Source organism: Genypterus blacodes, unplaced genomic scaffold (genome assembly GCF_046128005.1).
Source record: "Genypterus blacodes isolate CSIRO-AG114 ecotype Tasmania unplaced genomic scaffold, CSIRO-AGI_Gbla_v1 ptg000030l_1, whole genome shotgun sequence".
NCBI lineage: Eukaryota > Metazoa > Chordata > Actinopteri > Ophidiiformes > Ophidiidae > Genypterus > Genypterus blacodes.
Genome location: NW_027466843.1, coordinates 3,910,395 through 3,931,413, shown reverse-complemented (window position 1 = coordinate 3,931,413; position 21,019 = coordinate 3,910,395). Strand labels below are relative to the sequence as shown.

General features: G+C 43.7%; 3 protein-coding genes across 3 annotated transcripts in view; 1 reads left to right on the top strand and 2 right to left on the bottom strand.

Moving 5' to 3' along the window:
• The window catches only part of rasal3 (RAS protein activator like 3), a 225,203-nt gene that overhangs the window by 51,166 nt on the left and 153,018 nt on the right, over positions 1-21,019 (top strand). The window lies entirely within an intron of this gene.
• Positions 1-21,019, bottom strand: part of rptor (regulatory associated protein of MTOR, complex 1) — a 140,387-nt gene that overhangs the window by 85,850 nt on the left and 33,518 nt on the right. The window contains 3 exon segments of the mRNA XM_076145405.1: positions 4,379-4,509; positions 4,512-4,524; positions 7,339-7,497. Coding sequence (XP_076001520.1) covers positions 4,379-4,509; positions 4,512-4,524; positions 7,339-7,497 — 303 coding nt within the window.
• The window catches only part of dgke (diacylglycerol kinase, epsilon), a 181,387-nt gene continuing 172,832 nt past the window's right edge, over positions 12,465-21,019 (bottom strand). Inside the window, exon 12 of the transcript XR_012961420.1 lies at positions 12,465-12,476. The gene's annotated coding sequence lies outside the window, so the exon portion shown is untranslated. The remainder of the gene's footprint in view (positions 12,477-21,019) is intronic.

Here is a 21,019-nt window from a genome sequence, read left to right as displayed (position 1 = left end):
GAGAGTGTAGGTTTATATGAAACCACCCTCCTCCTGCCTGCACACCCGCGCTGCTCTGGTAGTTCAATAACTCATTAGCAGACTCTGTAATAAGTCAGCTGGTAGAAAAAAAGAAGCCGGGGCTCAGATCTCAGATCTCAGAGTGAGATATTATGTATTTACTCTGCTGCTCTATAAGGGCTTTGCCGCACATATGAATAAATCATGGAGTTAAGATTACGACTCTTGGAAGAATAGCCTAAATTAATGGAGGAGTGGGTGATTATGCGTGTGCAACTGTGTGTGTCTTCTTCCTCCTCTGTACACATATTTCAACCAACACTGCTGTGTGAAGGGATCTGTGCCAGTCTTTTGTGTAATATAACTCTGCTTTCTCCTCTCTAATGAGGAGAGTGCCGACAGACACACGCACGCACACACACACACACACACAGTGGAAACAAAGCATGGACATCTAAGTCTCTTCTGGTCGTCTTAAGAAGAACACTGTCTCACATAAAGAGCCTGGAGAAACGGTGTGACGGTGTGCTAATCCTGACAGTAAATACAACAACATTGCCAGCCAAGCTGATTAATGCCAAGCTTCCACTGTAATTATCACATTAGCATATTGTAATCTCCCAAATTACCATGAAAATCACCGTGACAGCTTTCTTTTCTCTCTCTTCCACTGGGGATATCAGGGTACAATTTAATTGCTCAGACTTCCCGTTTTAAGCGACACTAATTTATGAGACTAATCCTGTGGGATGACTTCACATCTTCGTGTATGCGCACAATCACGACACAGGGAGACAGTCATAACACACACAAGTTACATAGAGGACACCAAAATGCAGCTATTAATTATTCATCAATATAAAGCCAGCAGAAGCTTTATGAGAGCTTCCTGGAAACGCCGAGAACACAAACTCAGAGACCGCAACGCACACATATACGCACAAAAAAAAAATCACACCCTATGAGCACACACAAACCACATACAAGCACTCACGGTTCAGTCTTTGCCCCTGCTGAGTGCTGCAGTTATTCCCCTTTCCCCTCTGCATGGCGCGCACACACACACACACACACACACACACACACACACACACACACACACACACACACACACACACACACACACACACACACACACACACACACACACACACACACACACACACACACACACACACACACACACACACACACACACACACACACTTTCCAACCCACAGCTAATGCAGCGAGCATGTTTGCTGAGTGCACACAGGAAGTGATGAGATATTTAAAAGGAAGCAGGTGGCCTCATAATAAGAGCACTCAGACCAGACGCCCCCCCAACACACACACACGCACACACACCCACCGACTGACTGACTGAGGCTGCATTGATACGGTGCAGCGGAGGCGTGATGAAACACATCCTCCATCTCCTTTCAGAACGTGCTTCCACTCTCTTTCATGCTCCTGTCTGGATCTGCAGCTATGCTCTCCTGTCTCCTCATAATGCAGTGAGGAATGTGAGAATGTGTTCACAGCGATAATGCCGCAGTCACAAATGACCACCAGCATATCATTTAATCTGATAAATCTCATTTTATCAAGCTTGTTGGCAACCTGTCGGAACAAATAATAATAATAATAATAATACGATCATTTGGCAGACGCTTTTATCCAAAGCGACTGTCATTACATTACCACCCATTACAGAGGGGGGAGCAATTAAGGGATTACGTTACATTACATTACATTACGATCATTTGGCTGACACTTTTATCCAAAGCGACTTACATTACATTTACCACCCTTCGCAGAGGGGGGAGCAATTGAGGGTTCGGTGCCTTGCTCAGGGGCACCTAGGCAGGGGCTCGAACCGGCAACCCCCCGGTTCCCAAGCGGAAGCTCTACCCACTGAGCCACTGCCTCCCATAAACAAACAGAGACGGTAAGAAGCAGTGGTGTCGCACTGAAGCGCTTCATTAAGAAAAGCTTCATCTCAATCGAAGACACCAAAATACGGCGATTGTGCTACAGCGAAGCAAAATACAGCATGTCAAAAAACTGGAATCTTCAACACCGAGGGCACACTACATACTTAAATTGATCACATTGCTACACGCAGACACACGTGACAAGCTGCTCATTACTCGACGTGGTTCATTTCGCCGAATCAGCAAGTACTGCGAGGGTTAAGACGAGACAAAACTCAGCTGAATGAGACTGATGGAGTGATGGTTCATTCAGATGGGCATGTGGTCAAATATTTGCAGCTTCCAAACGGCCAACATGGTACAGTATCATCAGATGTATACCATAAGCTGTGAGAAGTCACTTCAACATTGACCATCAGGTTCCTTGGCCTGCACCAGGATAGTGAACAAGCCTATTTACCGCTCAACTCTGCTTTACTTCACAGAGAGGGCCAACACTTAGTTCCATTGTGTGTCCATCCAAACAGGAGTTCACCCTCTTCCAGCATTTCCACCTCCCTACGCTTCCTGAGGGAATGGGCGAGTGGAGTGAGCACTCGGGTGGAAAACAAAAAGACTTCTGCTTACAAAACGGAAACATTTCTCCTGCATTAAGCTGGAGGACTTCCCCCAGGCAGGAAACACCAAACCGGAAATCTCAATTTACCACCTGCGGATAAATACGTTTAATGCGATGGTGCAGCTGAAACACTGACGGCAAGCGTTTCCTCTCTGTCTCACCAGGTGCGTCCGCTCCTGACTCGCTTGCACAGCATCTCTTAGCTCACGATGACCCCGGCAAACACCAGCTGTACTCCCAGGACATACACACCAACATTTTGACTGCAGTTACACTCGACTGACAACACAGAGCAGCAGCTTTATCTTTCATCACAGCTGCGGACTTGAGAGGAATCCGAGGAATTAACACTGTCGCTCCCCCGAGAAAGACGAGGAGTTCCTGTTCCTGCAGCCTTTCAGCATCTTTCCATCACACTAGCTCACTAATTCCACTCCTCTGTCAGGCTTTGTGTGACAGGGCCACTTCATTTTCATTACACTTTAGCCAGTATAAAATTAGATCGCAATATTTAACGACAACTTTCATTATTGAGAGAAATCGTAGTATTCCCATTTGCATTCCCTGTGGTATTATGACAGAGATAATACCTAATCATTCATAGTCAAACCGACCCTTTTCGTTTCCTTCCTCACTCTATTTTGCCTCCTCCTCACTCCTCATGTTGTCAGTTTCTTGGCTGATCTCCCTTCTAAAAGCAGCTCACCGTCTTTTAGCCAAAGCTGTATCATGGGTGAGTCTAGCTGGGTATTACTTTCTTTCTCTTTTTTTTTTTACAGTGAAATAACAAAACACCTTCAAACGGTCTTAATTAGTACAAGTGAAAAATATTATCAGCCCTTTCCAGTAGAAGAAGTAGCTTCATGAAACAGGGGTTCAAAAACAGTGCAATAGTGACCCCAGTATTATTGTTTTTGTCGCATTTTTGTGTAAAAAGGCTGTGGGATGGACAGGAAGCAGTGAGGAGTGTTGTGTAATACTGGGGGAAAGTCTGCGACATTGGCTTTACTTTATCACAGCATTTTTCTTTCTCTCTCCAATCACCTGTCGTCGTCTCTCTGCCTCCTCTGTATGGCTTTGTATTGTGTTTATTCTTTCTTCTAAATTTCCATGCCATTTCTTCATCCTTGTCACTCTCTCTCTCTCTTCTAGATAATCTACAGTCTGGCTGAAATTCCCCCATGAATAATTGAGATGAATGACAGTGCCATCTCATTAGGTATTCACATATCATGCCACTGCTGAGAGAGAGAGAGAGAGAGAGAGAGAGAGAGAGAGAGAGAGAGAGAGAGAGAGAGAGAGAGAGAGAGAGAGAGAGAGAGAGAGAGAGAGAGAGAGAGAGAGAGAGAGAGAGAGAGAGAGAGAGAGAGAGAGAGAGAGAGAGAGAGAGAGAGAGAGAGAGAGAGAGAGAGAGAGAGAGACCGTCATAAAAGGATGATGTGGTGAGGTGTGTGTGTGTGAGGTCAGAGAGGTTTATGTACTCCAAGAACTAAACCAAAACGCAATCACTTAGAGCCAGCTGGCATTTGATTGGCTGGACAACAGGACTTCCTGTGTTTCCAATCGAATAACCCAGGCCAAGAATCACAACTCCACACAAGGAACCAGCTTGAAAGGGGTCGTCATGGTTCATTTGTGGTGTGTATCCAACAGTGCAACAAGTATCACCTCTACTCCTCTACAAAGCAGTTACTGTGTCCACAACATCCACACTTAACTGATTAACACTGAAAAGTACTGTGTGCAAGTATGTGTGTGCGTGTGCCTGTGTGCCTGTGTGCATGTGTGCATGTGTGTGCGTGCCTGTGTGCGTGCGTGTGTGCGTCTCGAAGCGGCTGCCCACCTCAAGCTCCTGCTCGCGCTGCAGGGCGAACTGCTTGAAGGACTTGACGATGATCCCCGCATTGGAGCAGTCGTAGACGAAAATGGACGGGCTCCCCATCCACGTCTGCAGGTCGTAGATGGACAGAGGATGTACTGGGTGTAGTTCTGCAGAAAGGGAGAGACGGAGATGTCGTGAGAGAGAAAATGGGGGGGGGGGGGGGGGGGGGGGGGGGGGGCAGTGTGAGAAAAATGGTGCATTATGTTACAGCTGATAATTCAGATTTACTGATTTCTGTTTAATTATTAACTAGTCATCTGTTTGGTGAAGAGTGTGAGTAGTGGATAGAGAAAGAGAGAGAGTGAGAGAACAGTAGAAAAAGGTAACCGGGGAGAAGAGAGGGAGGGGGGTCATAAATCTAATAACCCTGGTGCTATAAAAATGTTGGACTTAATGGCAAATCTGGGTTCTTTGCCATTTCCCCCAATATGGTTTCAACACCAAATCCCTTATTGATCTTGCGGTCAGCTCATCTTAGCCACAATGACACAGCAGCTTCTTTTTAAAGGATTATCATCAGCATAAGGAACAAAGTGAGGAGCAAAAGGAGGGAAAACAGAGGGGGGGATGAGACAAGGCCCCGGGGTGTGCTGGGACGGCGGAGGCAAACAGCGAAGCCAAGACAGCGGCGGTGCATCATTGTGAGTGGGTGCTTACTTATAGGACAATCCAATAAACAAATCCCATTTTTATGTCTGATTCGCAATAATTGAGTCTGTACACAATGCAGCGGTGCTCAGGCCTGGACTGCGGCGTGCAGGTGAGCTGGGTCATGTTTGGTACTCAAGTGAGAGACGCAGTGCTGTGATGCCTTAATGGTGTGCCTGGGCGCGCTTGCTTACGCCCTGGAGCACAGTTCAGCTGGGTTACGCGTGGAAACGGATTAGCACATTACTCTGCCTCCAGCCTAACCCGCCCAAGATGTAATGTAATGTTCATTTATTGCATGTACATTAAGTCAATGTAATTCCCACATTGTTTCCAGCTTTTCATGCACCGTTAAGCTTTAGGTCTTTGTTGCGATATGTTTACAATTTCAATGGTCACAAATACTGCACTGGTTCAAGAACAGTATATAGAACCAAACACAAATATAACTGCAAAACCTGTCAATTCTGAATATGTCATTAAATCAGTCAACAGAAATAGATTCATTCAGGATTTATCTACTGATTTCATGTGATTGGGGCTCCAGATGTGCATTTGCGAGTCACAGGTTTCGCCGACAAAGACGGAACCATGAAATGAACAGAGTGATTCTGATCAGTGTCTTGTGTGACCACCATGCAATGCAACACATCTCCTTCGCATTGAATTGCTCAAATTGTCAATTGTAGCCTGTGGCGTATTCTCCTCCCGCTCCTCTTCAATGGCTGTACCAAGTTGTTGGATAATGGTGGGAACTGGAACACGCCGTCGTAAGCGCTGATTCCAGAGCATCCCAAGCATGCTTAATGGTTGACATGTCTGGTTAGTATGCAGGTCATGGAGGAACTGGGACATTTACAGCTTGGAGGAATTGTGCACAGATCCTTGCAACAGGGGACTGTGCATCATTATGCTGAAACATGAGGTGATGGGAGCGGATGAATGGCACGGCAACGGCCTGAAGATCTCATCGCAATATCTCTGCATTCAAATTACCAGAGATAAAATGCACTTGAGTTTGCTGCACACAGGATTACCCCATAACCCCACTACCAACATGGGCTACTCTGTTCACAACCTGGCAAGCTGTTCATCCACCCGACGCCATACACACTTTCCTGCCATGTGCCCTGTTCAGCTGAAACCCTGATTCAGCAGTGAAGCGGATGATTCTCCAGCGTGCCAGTGCCCGGAGAATGTGAGCTTCTGACGCAGAACTTCAGGAAAAAAATCAAGAACCTGGTGAGGACGTCAAGCACGCAGACGAGCATCCCTGAGGCAATCTCTGATAAGTTTGTGCGGAAATTCTGTTGTGTAAACAACAGTTTCATCAGGCTGCCATGGTTACACATGGTCTTCGGCTGTGAGGCCTGCAGGATAAACTTTCGTGATCTCTGAAATGATGTTTGAGGCGGCTCATGGTAGAGAAATGAACATCTATTACTCTGGCAACAGCTCTGCAGCACATTCCTGCAGTCTGCATGCCAATACGCACGATCTCTTCACTCTTGAGGGATGTGTGGCATTATGTTGAACAACAAAATAAACTCAACATTTAAGAGTGACCCTTTATTGACCCCAACAAAAGGAACATCTGTGTAGTGATCATGGCTTTTAATCAGACTCTTGATATGCCACACCTGTGCAGGAGAGGGATTGTCTTGATGAAAGGAGAAACAACATTGATATCTACAAATTTGTGTGCAGAATTTGAGAGAAACAAGATGAGCGCATAGAACAAATTGAAATGGCTGGAAATAAAAAAGGTGTCACATTTATATTTTTGTTCCGTGTACTCGAATCCATAATTTGGCAAATGCCTGCATGAGCTCTCATTTACATAAGTATAGCCATTAAGCATATGACAAGGAATGAGCCACGTGCGGATCACATTTCAATTTGATGCTAACTGAGGTCCCACATGTGTCTCAGCTGATGTTTGTTGATGGATATAAATCTGTGGTTGTCCAGAGATTTGCCCGCTTTCACTAGATGCATTATTGCAATAATCTGCCAAGAGCATGGTGTTTACATGGCAGAGCTTTTGTCGCATTTATATCTTAATCGCAGTATAATTTTCAATATAATCATTATCATAATTGCATTTTTGATAACCACGTAATTGTGGTCAATGACATCTAAGCAACAGATAATTAACCTGATAGCATTAGAGAGAATCCATAGCATTAACACGTGAATATTAAAGTAAATGTGGTTGGGAATTCTCTCGGAATATCCATATCTGTGTGTAATATTAGGTGTGTGTGCAGTACCTTATTAAAGACCCAGATCTCTCCATTGACGGTGGGTCGTGGCACTCCATGGCCGTTGTAGTGGAAGAGGACGCGCTCCTCTTTGGCGTTGCGTCTCAGCGACGTGCACAGCTTCTTCACCTCGTCCACTGTGGGGTCCAGACTCTGTTTGTACCGTGCCTGAGCATGGAAGAGAGAAAGGAAATTGTTTTTACATCTATATTTCATGTTACGAGCATTTATAGCCGTAACTGTGTAGAATCGACAAGCGGCACACTTAACAGAGATACAGATAGGAAGGCCGCCGGATTGTCCCAGCTTAACATCTCTGAATAAATGAGTGATAACATTTATGCATGCTGTTGAAAAAAAAAAAGTCCGTTTAAAATGGCAAAGGTTCATCTCAGTCAGGTAGTAAATTTCTTTAGTCACGCGGTTATGGTGAGATCGATGAGCCACGATGTGTGTGCTCACACTGAGTAATTGAAATCTACCGCTGAGCATGGGACTATGGGACACTTGTCAGTCGTTATTTGTGCTGAACACACAACCTCTCTCTCTCTCTCTCTCTCCCCCCGTTTCATTTGCACCACACTTTAAATACATGTGTGTGTGTGTATGTGCATGTTCAGGCCATCCTTTGGAAATCAAGACCCCTTTGACACTGCACATCAAAAGACATCAGATCGGGCCGTCCCAACGCCAGACGTGGGCTGTGACGTGTGCAGGAAAGCCGATTGAACCGAACTACCACGTATGTAGGAGAAACGCTTTGTGCATCACGGTGTCACTTCTCGTCAGCGCAGTTCTCCATCGTGAGTCAGAGCACTTAGACATGTTAGTGAACAATGAATGAAGATGACTGTGCCTACGATGCAGTCGATCCGTGCCATGAATCTGTGCTGACACAAGCGAGACGGACTAACAGTTTGTAATGCAGCCTCATTAATTACACGGCGGTATGATGATCTGATAATGCTGCCATGCCTGAAACTTGAGGAAGGGAACTGAATGGCTGAAGAAGCGGCTATACTGGAAATGTTACATTAAACAAAAACTCAAATCATTACCAGCAGCAGATCTGTATAAGAAAAAGGTGAAGGTGTCCTGACATACAAAAAGGCAAGCATCACATTCCAGATGGGAGAAATGTGACATTTCTGTACAAAACCCACGGGTCCCAAATGTTCACACTGAGCCCAGCTGGATTCTGACATCATTTCAAAGTTACATATGGGGCTCTGACACAAGCAGCAGTGTGTATTCAGTAAGGTGTAATATTACCCCAACACCAGTAGGGGCGTGGAGCTCCCTTTTATTAGGACGTCTACCAGGTATTCACTCAGGGAGCCTCAAACAAACAAAGACCAATCAATCAGAGAGAGTTTTGGTTTGGTTCCAGACTTGTATTCTGTGTGGACATTGAGTGACTTCTTGTTAATGAATCAGTGTTCAGCAGCATCTGTGTCTTCATCCTTGTAAGTAGAATAGCCTTTGTGTGTGTGTGAGTGAGTGAGTGAGTGAGTGAGTGAGTGAGTGAGTGAGAGAGAGAGAGAGAATGTCCCTCTTTTGTTTACATCTGTTGGGATTTCGAGAAACAAGATCAGCCCAAGCATTTTGCTCTAATCTTCATTGTGCTGCACTCAAATGATCTATCGTCTATGGAGGGATTCAATGAACACACCAATGTTGCAAACAATGCCCTCTGGAGAGAAGAAGTCACAGAGGGACAGAGACGTGAAACAGAAGCGGATAAAAACTAGGCTAGATGGCCACGGGGGAAGATCATCCCCCTGGTTTTCATGATGTATTTCTATACGTTCAGTGTCACGACCTCCCTACAGCGATCCTATAGTGAAACGCATGCACTAGGCTTACTGCTGTTTCGTTTAATTTGATCAATTTACCATTGTGGTGAACGGCTACAAAGAAAAACAAGGATCCACTTATGAAACTCACTATATCTCTGCTGGCACTGGGGCTTTAAACCTTAACCAAGAACTGCAACAACAAAAGAAATAAATTATAATGGACATTGCATTGACTTAAGTATGTGGACATTTGAACATTACTCCCATAAGTAATTGATGAACATTACATCATTTAGAAAAGGCTGTGTGTGCTGTTATGTGCTGCATAAAAGGAAACGGTCGGTCATGTCAAGCTGACCTGAGTGCAGCTCAGAGAAGAAGCAGCTCTTTTTCAATTCCACCGGCAAAACGCAAAATGTGTTAAGCTTCAATATAAATTCTGGGAATATTTGAAATGCAGACGGATCAACACGGGGGCAGTGTAACCTCTGCACAGTAGAGTATGACCACCTACAGCAACACTGCACCTAACCTCACAGAAAATGGGGTTTGTAACATAAGGCTGATTTATGGCAACAAACATAAACAATGACCATAAGAGGAGGAAAAATGCAAACCCAACGGTTTCAATGGAACCCATTTTGCCGCATCTAGATGAGCTTATATCAGTCGTACGACCTCTCTTTGTCCGTTGTTGTCAAAAGCGTGTCAAGTCAGAAGAAGACTAGACTGACAAATAACTGCAAACACCTTTTACACACAACTTTTTCTATGTTCACAACTTTGTAAGCAAAAAGTGAGAGAAAGTTGAGAACAGACATTTCATACCGGAGATGATCTTTCACACCTTAAGTGTTGAACAGCCAGAACGGATCTGATCTGAATCTAAACCTGACAAGGACGGTACTTCAGTGACAAAGTTGAATAACTGCAGTGAAATCAGAGGCGTTTGATTTACAGCCATGCAGTATTGTTCTGACTCGCATAAGAACATCAAGCTCTGCAAGACGTGAAACCTTTAGCTGCCCTTTAAAGTGATATGTTATCAAAATACTGCAAAAGATTCGATAGGAAAATTGTTTTGGGCACGCCGCCATTGAATATATAAGCATCTTTGCCAATGCTGGACATACTGTAGGTGAAAACAGCAGGGGAAAGGGCCCAGACGTATGCTTTTATACGCTATATGCAGGAAACTACGCTCTTAAAAGGTCAAAACAAATGTGTGGGAGGTGCTATGGCTACTTTCATATACCGTACTTGGTGTCAATTCTGAGAAACACACACATAAACACAGAGAACAAAGGCAATCGAAATGTAAGCTTAGTACATGGGGAAAGGTTTTGTTGGTGTGATTTTTGTAAAGCTGGAGAGAATGAGAAGAGTGTATATTTATTTTCCCTGCAACTTGCTTTTAGTTAACCAACTTTGTAAACCAAAGACATCACCAACAAGCAACCTGCTGAGAAACATCACAGGGAAAACCTCATGTCTGCATGTGTGCAGGAGTAAAATGGCGAAGTTTACAGGGTGAAAGTTAGGGTCACAGAATGTACACAGACAGGGAGGACCATGTTCAACAGAAGGTCACATTGTTAGAAGAGAATAATTCACAGGTTAACGAAATCCCACTTAAATAAACTCAAACTTCATTATTTACCACAATAACAAATTCCCACAGAATTCAAGTGTTTGTACTTATACCACAAATTGAGAACCAAGGACTTAGCTAATGTCCCTAATTTTGTCTGTGTCTGTGTGTGTGTGTGTGTAGACAGGACAGAGATGTGTCACCTAGTTATGCAACAGAAAACCAGCTGGTTAGCCCAGTCTGAGTCATTATCACACTCACAAAGGCACTTGTTTATATAACTAACATGCCTTTTATCCAATAGGCTGCCACCTGTCAAACGCCTTTGAATCACAGACGCCACCTGAATTTCTCCAAGAACTTGCAGCTATTCTAACATCCAGATCAACAAAACAAAGGCGAGACTCTTGAGTTATGACCGCGTTGCCATTAAGTGGATTTGTGGATCAAACGGAACATTCTCCTATCTGGATAAGTTTTTATCGCAGTGAGAAAAGCTTTGATAGAAGAGCTGACCCACTGATTCAATTTGGGTTTAAGCACATAGAAGCCTTTGAACAGAGTGCAGGCACAACACTCATCCACATGATATTAAGTGAGATAGATCTGAATGACCGGCAGTGACGGCGGCAGAACGTCTGAAATCAAGAGTTTGTGTGGGGAACGGGAGAGAGAAATGTTTGCTTTGATTTGATTCTTCTGATGAATCCTGACTGTATTTATACAAAGCAGCAAAGTTGGTTATTTGTGTTCACGACAGTCGGCCGTATTAAAGTCAAAGGACATGGAGCGGTTAAGCCAGATTCATATGTATGAGAGGGAGGAGAGAGGAGAGACCAGTTGGATGTACCAATCAGACCACCTTGACCTGAAGGGGGAGCCCTGTCCTGTGTTTTTAGTGCCGACTGCGGCTGTCGGCCCGGCTCCTCCTCTCCCCTCTCAAAGCTGTAAAACACCTTCATTACATCCGTCAAGGCCACAGCAAACAAAGCTCTTTTTAAAAGGTGTGTTTTGTCCCGGTCTCCATTTATCATCGCGTCACTTCCCAGGAACAGGCGACCTTTTCAGAGGGCGCAAAAGCGTTTAGGATGCCATTATCAGACTACTAACACAACGTGAGAGCAGCGATATCAGTGGGGAGAGAGCGGTCAGCGAGAGGAAAGCCAACAATTGTGAAGTTATTCGGACAAAACGCTGCTTTGTAGGGGGAAAGCAGGTTGATCGGTGTCACACAGCAAAGATGAAGCCTGCACAGCCTGACAGTGCCTTCATGATGAATTAGATTATGGAAAAACTGTCCACCTTTGCCCTCCTCCCCATGAATTATAAATAAATCATTAAAGCAAATAGCAAGCAAAGGTTACATATACCAACTTATCATTGATACCCACTGTTTGTCAATTAGTCAACTAATAATTAGCAGTACAGCAAAAATGATATCACATGCAGACACTAACATGCATTACAGGTTTGAATATGAAAACGATCGCATAAAACATTAAAATGCAAAGCATTCTGAAAAGATGGAGTTTCTTTTTTTTGTTCATTCTTACAAATTTTGCCGTAGAGAAAAACTACATAAATGACAGCGCTGTTATCTATATCCTGCATGTTATTATTTTAAGTCATATGAAGAAGGGTTTTCTGGAGTTATGTATGGGTGTGTCATGAATAGTTAGATTTTCTTGGAACAACATTAATGACAAGTGACTTTCTAGACAACTTCAATATATCCAGTCTAATTACGACAGATACAACTGTCTCTCCATCCATTCCAGTGACAAAAGCAATCTGTTTAAAGCTGCCACGTAAATGAATTTAAAAAAAACCCAAAGGACGCCTTATTTTGGCCGACAGTGGCAGCCACATGCTGTCAAACACGGGAAATGAGGAAAGTCAACCTCTGTCGTCTTAATCACAGGTCTATCAGCACAAACATCACATCCTCATATCTTCCCACCTGTGCCTAATGAAGAACTCAGATAGCAGATAATAATAACATAACTTGTTCCTATTAGCGTTTCAAATTAATGATCAAGCTCAACGGTTGCACTTGCCAGAATACAGGAGGAGGAGGAGGAGGGTTATGAGCTTGAGGAAGGCGACAGCACTTTGACCGGTCATGCCCATTGTACCGTTTCCACTCATGTTTACTGAACTGAATATAAAAAGGGCACATATTCAATCACCAAGGTAACCATGGTAACAGATGCACACATCCGGTGGAGAGATCAGGTATGATGATGAAACTTCAGGGAAACATAGGGCAAATTTTGGCCTGTGGGGGAATTGTGGTTTCACTGAAAAAATGTAATTACATCATTTATGGCCTTCTCACACACACACTTTTGTGTTTAATTTCCAAAGACTGTGTCTAAAAAAGGTCATGTGCTGAATAACCTCACCAAAGGGAGACCTGCTCAGAGGACGGAGGATAAAGATACATTTTTCCACAGGGATCACAGACACAGTCTTTATCCTGACACCTTGGCACAAAGTTTGGTAGAACAGGCGGCAGCAGTTGTTTCCCCGGCGACAGCAGTCCCACTGAAGCCGGCGTGTCCAGGCTGACTCAGTTCACAGCAGGTTGGATGGAGCAGAGTGCCGACACGTCATCCTACCACACACACACACACACACCCACCTCCTGTCCAGACTGTGTTACCCACACAGTTTCAGAGTAAATTGAAATTGTGATTGTTCTTCTGAAGAGTTATATTCAATATCTACATATTCATATATTCTCCATTTAGGGATGCATTAGAAGGTTTTAATTGTATCTGGTTGTAATTGTATCTCTAAGTTGGTCTACCTTTGAGTTAGAAATTCATCCATTTCAAAGAGTCAAAGTTCATCATGTCAGCGAGGGAACAGATTCAACCTTATTATTAGTTTTATTTTGGAGAGGTGGATGGTTTAGCAGCATCAAGTGTCCCAAATGATGGCGACACTCGGCTCTCCCATCGTCTGCTCTTCGGTGTAAACTGAGTGTGATGCTGGAAGAGAGCAGCAGCACTCGGATCACTGCTGCTGCATTTGACTAAGTGACATGGCTTATGTAACTGACAGAAGGTTCCAATGCACTAAGTGTTTGTGTGTGTGTTTAAAAGAGTGTGAGAATGCAACAAAAAAAAAAAAAGACTTAGGGCACAAGCTGCTTCCAACACAAATGCACAAACGGCATCTTTTGACTTTCTGCTACATTAATGGAACACTTTCTTCTCTCCTTTCTCTTTCACCATTCTGGACACTAAGTCTGTTTGGAACATGAGCCAGTCCACTGAGAAGAGCTGGGAAATCAATGACACTTCCTCTTCCGGCCATAACCATCCTCACTGCCTGGCTCTATTTCAAGAGCCTTTCATTAAGAACGTTTACCGGGGTTGTCACATCCCCACCCAGTGTTTCCAGTCCAGCATTCTGCCAGCATGGTGGGAAATGAACCTGAAACTTTACGGCTACACATTAACCACAACATCCCAGAATTCAAGCTGGGTGTGATAAATCTGACACACAGCTAGGCCTCCTCTCTCCTCACACATCCCTGACATTTATCACTTAGCCATAACAAATGAGATATCTGCCTGGAGAGTCTTGTTGCCATTGATGCCATGTATTGAGTATCTGTTGAGGATCCAGACATATCTAGAGGACAATGATGGAAATTTAACCAATCAGTGCATTTAGCAAGCTCTAATGAAATGAAATCACCATTCTTGCTGATATTACCACCTGTTGGACTTCATATCCTGTCAATTACCAGCACAGACAAAAACACAAGGAAACTCTACACACTGCAACATACTTCTTCAAAAAAAAAGCCGCTGCAACTTCTATTCAAGGCTGCAATGAAAAATTCCACTCAGATTTCAATTAAGCTCACAGAGAACAGACGTTGAGCTCTATTGTGCAGCTCAGGGATCTACCAGGCTCACAGTGTGTGTCTGTGGCTATGGTAACACTATGCCATTTCCTGTAACATGTATCCATTTTCTAGTATCCGATCACGCTCGGCTGAAATTCAATGCATAGTGTAACTGATGGATATTGGTCCGGTTGAGTTCAGATCTGCCAGACCACTAGAGGAGGCGACTCACATTGTGGTCGGCTTCGTAGTGTAACCGCGATGTGACGTGGCAAAACGCATTCACCGCAAACACGTCATGAAACACGAAGCCTGACTTTCACTCTGTTCAAATTCCTCCCAGCAGAATTGCCTCGGTCGTGACGGAGGATGCGGGAGGGCTTGGAGCGCCGCTGATGCCGGGTGCTCACCGGCCATATGGTCGTAACCACCGCCGCTATCGTGGCAAAATTTCAGCCAAAGCAGAACGCCCTCATCTTCAGTGTAGCAGCGGGATAGCAGGCATGTTACGTTAATATCCTGTGCTCTGCAGAAAAGTGAGATATAGGCCAAATTTATTTATAGGTGGCCAGCGTATATTTTACAGCCTGAATAATGCAGGTCTGTGTCAATACATGGAAACTAAATCAATCAAATATGATGGCCAAATACTGTTTAAGAGACTCTTTATGATCTCACATTTGGCAGTAGTTCCCCCCTTTGTGCGAGCGGCTGCGGTTGTTTTAAATATTGCTGTACACCACAGGGTCAAGACATCAAATCATGATCTTGATCTAAAAATCAGCTCTACCATTATAAACTATGGAACGGTGCAGACCTGAAGTGGCGGTTGACACGTGAGTGAGAGTGTGGGTAAGTCACAGCAGCCTGACGTCAAACAGGCGAATTAAAGCTGCTACTCTCCTCCTGAGAAGCCGGCTGCCTATTACAGCACTTTCCCCCTGCTCTAATCAACCGCTGCCCCCATTTCCTGCCACCAGCCGGGCCAGACACACCACTGGGTGATTGAGGAGGGATTGAAGCAGGCAGGAGTGCCACAAACCATTAGCCTGGAGGAGAGAGCTCAGGGACCGGTGTCCTATTTGACACCGTATGACGCCGAGTGTGTGCACGAACACGCAGTCAGGCCATTTAAGGTATTTGTAGAAAAATCTTCCAGCGTCGCTTGTAATAAACTTTATATATCAAGCATATAAGCAGTAAAGCCTTCATTAAACTCAACAAAAATTACACAACTACACAACTACACTGCAGAATGTTGCAGATCAAACTATGTGTTTGGTTTCATGACTTAACAGATTTATCTTGTGACACCTAAAGCTTACTCATAGATCTGTCAAAGCAAAAAGTGATGAGCTGTTTCTATTGATCCATAACCAAAACAAGCCTGCGCACATACATCATGACTTTAGGTGACTTTATTAGAAATTATTCATTAATCTGCACTGTCAATTTCATAAACAATTTTTGCAAATGCTGGATCGCTGAAGAAAATAAGGACACACACGTACAAACACACGCGCCCACACTTTGAGTTGAGTATGGATGGAATTGCTCCACCTTAGTTCAGAAATACGGTAGTGAGTAATTCTGTACAATGCCCCAAGGTCCCAGCGGACACGGTGTGTGTGTGTGTGTGTGTGTGTGTGTGTGTGTGTGTGTGTGTGTGTGTGTGTGTACTCTATTTAAGGCTCATGGAGGATGTTTGTGGTGGGCCTCCACAACCAGCAAATGATGGATTTTGTCAATCCCACATGGGCATCTGGAGTGGTATAGAGTTTCTATGGCTGACCTACAAACACAGACACACACACTGTACGACTGGCACTAAAGATAAACACACAAGTAAGCATGGGAGCAACGACACACCTCGGCGCAGGTCTCTCTCCTCATTTCACTGCCTGTATTGATTGTGTTTCTCATAATAACTCAGCAGGACCACCAAGGGGATAACTAGACAAATTAAGCACTGGAAGGGTGTGTGTTTGTGTGTTGAGGGGTGTGTGTTTGTGTGTGTGTTCACGAGTGTGTTACTGAGAACATCTGTACAGGTTTGTATGTGCTTGCTTCTGTCTTCCTAGTGTTGTTTTCCCTATACTAGTGGGGATGTGTGCAGGTGTGGTTCCTGAGCCTCATTACTTCTTCCAGTCATGAGTGTCAGCGGCTCAGCATGGAGCGTGACCAGGGAAAGGCCCATCCATTAACTCCCATCATGCCTTCCTCTTTTATGACTTTGATTTCATTCTCCTCTGCCAGCTTTCTGTCAGCTCGTATATGCTAACTATGTGTTCTTCCTCCCGCAACCCACTATGTTGGAGACAAATCTCTCCATTTCCATTGTCATCATTTCCATTGTCATCTAACAGCTTATACTCTCAGTAGTGATCTATCAATGGGGCTCATTGTTTTGACAGGTTATTTCTAATTTTTTGGCTTTAATTTGTCAATTTATGTCCTCCAGTGTGAAAACAAGTGTGGTAATTGTAACGATGGTTGTTGTGGTGGAAAAATGTTTGAGGAATTCTAATTCATAATTCTAAGCTCATTTGCATTTTCTTTCCTTTTGTCCCTTTACCTCTCTTCTCACAAAATTCCATGTCGTCTTCCAAATGTGCACTTTTTTGAAAGAACTAACAACTACTGCTTTAGTTAGAGATGCTAGAAATTCTTTCCAGTGTTCACCTTCTCCTCTTCTGCCCTGATTTGTAGCCTGTGGCTTTTCTCTCTCTCGTGAAAAACCTTGAAAATAAATTCCATTTTCTTCAGTGACTTAACAGGAAAAAATAGAGCAGGTTATCAGCATGTGCACAGTAAGTGCAGGGGAGCAGTATGTGGTGTGTGTGTTTGCACATGTATGCGTGTCCATGTGCATTCCAGGATTCATCTACTAACAGCGTAATCAGTGGGGGTTTAAACAACACCTCTAATTGTAGTGCCCTTGTGTCCCGTGCCACACTTTGTAATATGTGAGAGCAAGAGCAAGAACGTGAGTGTGTGAGTGTGTGTGTGTCCATGAAAGAGAGATGCAAGCATGTGTGTAACGGTGGATGTCAAGTGAGCCTGTTTTGCAGTGATTAATGAGCGCACGGTGTGTATGTGCCCGCGTGTGTGTGTGTGTGTGTGTGTGCATATACTGTTACAGTTATGACTCCTTTCCTCTGGGCATTAAAGCCCATTGAGAATGCATGAAAATGACCTTCTTCCAGCTTGTGTGTGTTTATACCTCATACGAGTTTCTCAATACTACACACAACTCCAGCACCCACCCATTCCTTCTCCCTGCGGGGCGTACAGCAGTGTGAAATGGACAGAGTGTGTTTTTGCCCTGCCACCTCATTCCTGGGAACTCCAGGAGGCATTTATTGTTTTAAAAAAAAAAAGCTCCACATCATCAAATCTAATAGGCTTCTTGGATGTAGCTATGGTGTCTTTCCAATGAAGACGGCAGGACGTATGTCTCTCCATTGAGGAGTCATGCTTGCAGAACAGGCTACATTCACATCTCATGAAACATCATGGGGGATTGTAGAGGAGGCTGCAGCTGGATTGGATTGGTTTTGTACCATCACAGGGAGGAAGAGTAAAAGGAGCCTAAAAGCTTTACACGTTATTACTCTGAATAACCTCTTTATGACGCATATACTATACATACATTTACTTTATGGAGGTAGCAGAGGTGGGGGTGGGGGCCGATTGGTGAGGAGATGAAAGCAGAAAGAATTGTTCAAGGCACGCTGACGACACTAACATGAGACACAGTGTACACCAGCTGTGCAAGTTCAGTTTCACCAATTTGATTGTTTATTTTATTGTGTATTAAAATCCAAAAGAGTAATTTTGTTCTGTATTTGTGTTTACACACTCTGAACTGTCCTCATCACAAAATCCCCTGGCTGCACGAAACAGCATGACAAGAAAAGCCCTGATTAGCAGTTTTGATGCACACTGCTACTTGAAACAAGCGTCTTACTTCAAACATGGAAGTCGGTCAATTCCAGTACATTTTACCGATAATAGTTCAAGTCACTGTTCATCATCTCAACTGCTGCTGAAATGTCACTACTGATTTTCACTTCAACAATGATTCCTGTATCTTTTGAAACTGGCTTTGGATTTCAACAACAAACAACATTACAAAGAAACAAAAGAAACTATATGAGTAATATAAGTGGCAATATACCTGCACAATAATCTGTTTAAGTGATATAATTACATAATATAATATTAAATGTGTTGTGAAAGTTATGTTCTGTCTGATCTTAGTGCTGTGAGGCTCTTCTTGGTTCGGATTCACTCTTTTGCTTAAATCACCAACTCTGAATCAAGCCCAGAGACTTTAAGTCAAAGGATCGGTGGGGAAAGATTCGCAAATGCAGAGATGAAATGCGTGGGCACTTAACTCCATCTCTGGACGGCACTTTCAGGTTATTAAAATCAGCCCATGCCTCTGTGGTTGCTAGGAAAGAGATTGTTCAACATCTCCTGTCACTCCCTATTAAACAAGCACCTGTCTGTAATCTTGCCAACATATTTATGATAGAAAAGAAACAGAAGGCAATATGCTGTCGCGGTTTTTAAAAGGGGCCACATGATGTGAGAAACATTAAAAATCACACCAAATACCACAGTGTGATTGGTTTTTTGTAAATGTGATATTAGGAGAGCAGTAATAGTTAACAAACATAGCAAGCAAGCAACAGGTGCTTAAGAAGTCCAGTAAGTGGAAAGATTGAATACAGGAGAGCATAATTTTGGTATTAAATCCCACTTACTGCTGTGAAGAAAGCCACAGTTCATACCTGTCTGACCAACCTATCTCTAGGAAAACACACACCACGGTACATGCAGCATATTCTCACATTAATAAAGCCAGGTGTGTGCATTTAGGAGGACGGAGAGAATGGTGAGGAAGGATAAAGGTTAAGAGGAAAACAGAAGGGTGGCAGGAGCGGCTAGAGGAGAATAATTATCATCCTCTACCTCTGACATACTGAGGAAAGTGCTGACAGTCTGCTGGCAGGAGAGGGCAGAGGATAATGACTGAGAAGAGAGAGAACCCGACTGGACGCCAGGGAGCTAACAGGCACCACTTCAAATCAGATGACGGCAACGTTTAAATCTTTTGCTACGTCATGTAAACACCATACTCAGAATGAAACCAGGATAAAGCTATGTTGGTGCACAGACATTACGCACCTGCAGGTCCATTTACTCAAGCATGTCAACAATCCATGACTCAGTGTGTTACTCGTCTAAAAATGTGCTAACAAGCTTTTATCTAATCAAAACACATTTTGCAGCCATCAAAAATAAGTGTTGATCTCGAATTTCAACACAGTCGACACAAATATAGAGGTTTCATAAAGGAAGTACAGGAACCGTGTGTAAATAAAGTGAAGCACCTCCATATAAAAACCCTAACTCAGCTTGTTAGACAATAGGGACACACAGACACACACAGACGCACACACACACACACAGACACATACAGACACACACACACACAGTGTCTGGCCCTGCTCCATTATCTTCAGCCAGGCGATGAATCCTTGTCTGCTCAGGGGGCAATGCAGTATATTCCTGACCCTGACCTCTGACCTCCCTGTGCAGAAGGACGAGCCAAAATAGAATTTCACCATGGGGGATCAATACAGTATCACTTGCCATCGAGGGCCCCTTAACACAGTGAACGCTCAGGGTCACGAAACATAAAATCTTCCCCTCTCAGGTCGGCTTCTGCTTCTGCTTCTGGCCACCCTGTAAAGTGGAAGAGTGGACGTTCTTCACTACATCAAGCGGCTGTCTCTCACTTTGCACTGATCTGCTCTCTCACTTCAGCTTCTCCAATCATGAAGAAACTTTGACATTCTTTCTGCTTCATTTCAACAAAAGAAAACTTGGACCAAAAACCCTTAAAACTCCTGCACATCATCTGAAGCCCACACTCAATCAGGAGATCTCTTATTTTATTATTATTTTATTTTATAAACGCCTAAATTGTTGTATTGACTGATTTTGCCTCATAATTTCCTAAAACTAGAATCTGTTAACGTACAAACAGAGCCTGACCTGTGATGAACTGTAATGAGTCTAAGTATTACTATTATTTAAGCAATATAATTGAACCCAAAATACAATATCAAACGTGTGTCTCTTGTTTACACACATCAACTACTATGTACTTTGACATAGTTTGGTTGTCCTCTGACACTGATTAGTGACTGCATTATCATGTTTTTGTAGTGACATCGGGTGTGAAAAGGACGTGATGGAGGCTGTGACATGAAGTTCAACCTTTAGTCGAGTTATACTGCTGCAATTGAGGCGACAGGGTCGACCCGCCACCGCGATACAAACGGTTAAAGCAAATGACGCCCCCTGTGTCAAACTCCAGCCTAATTAGGGTTTTCACCTGTTCGCTAAATGGTCCAGATC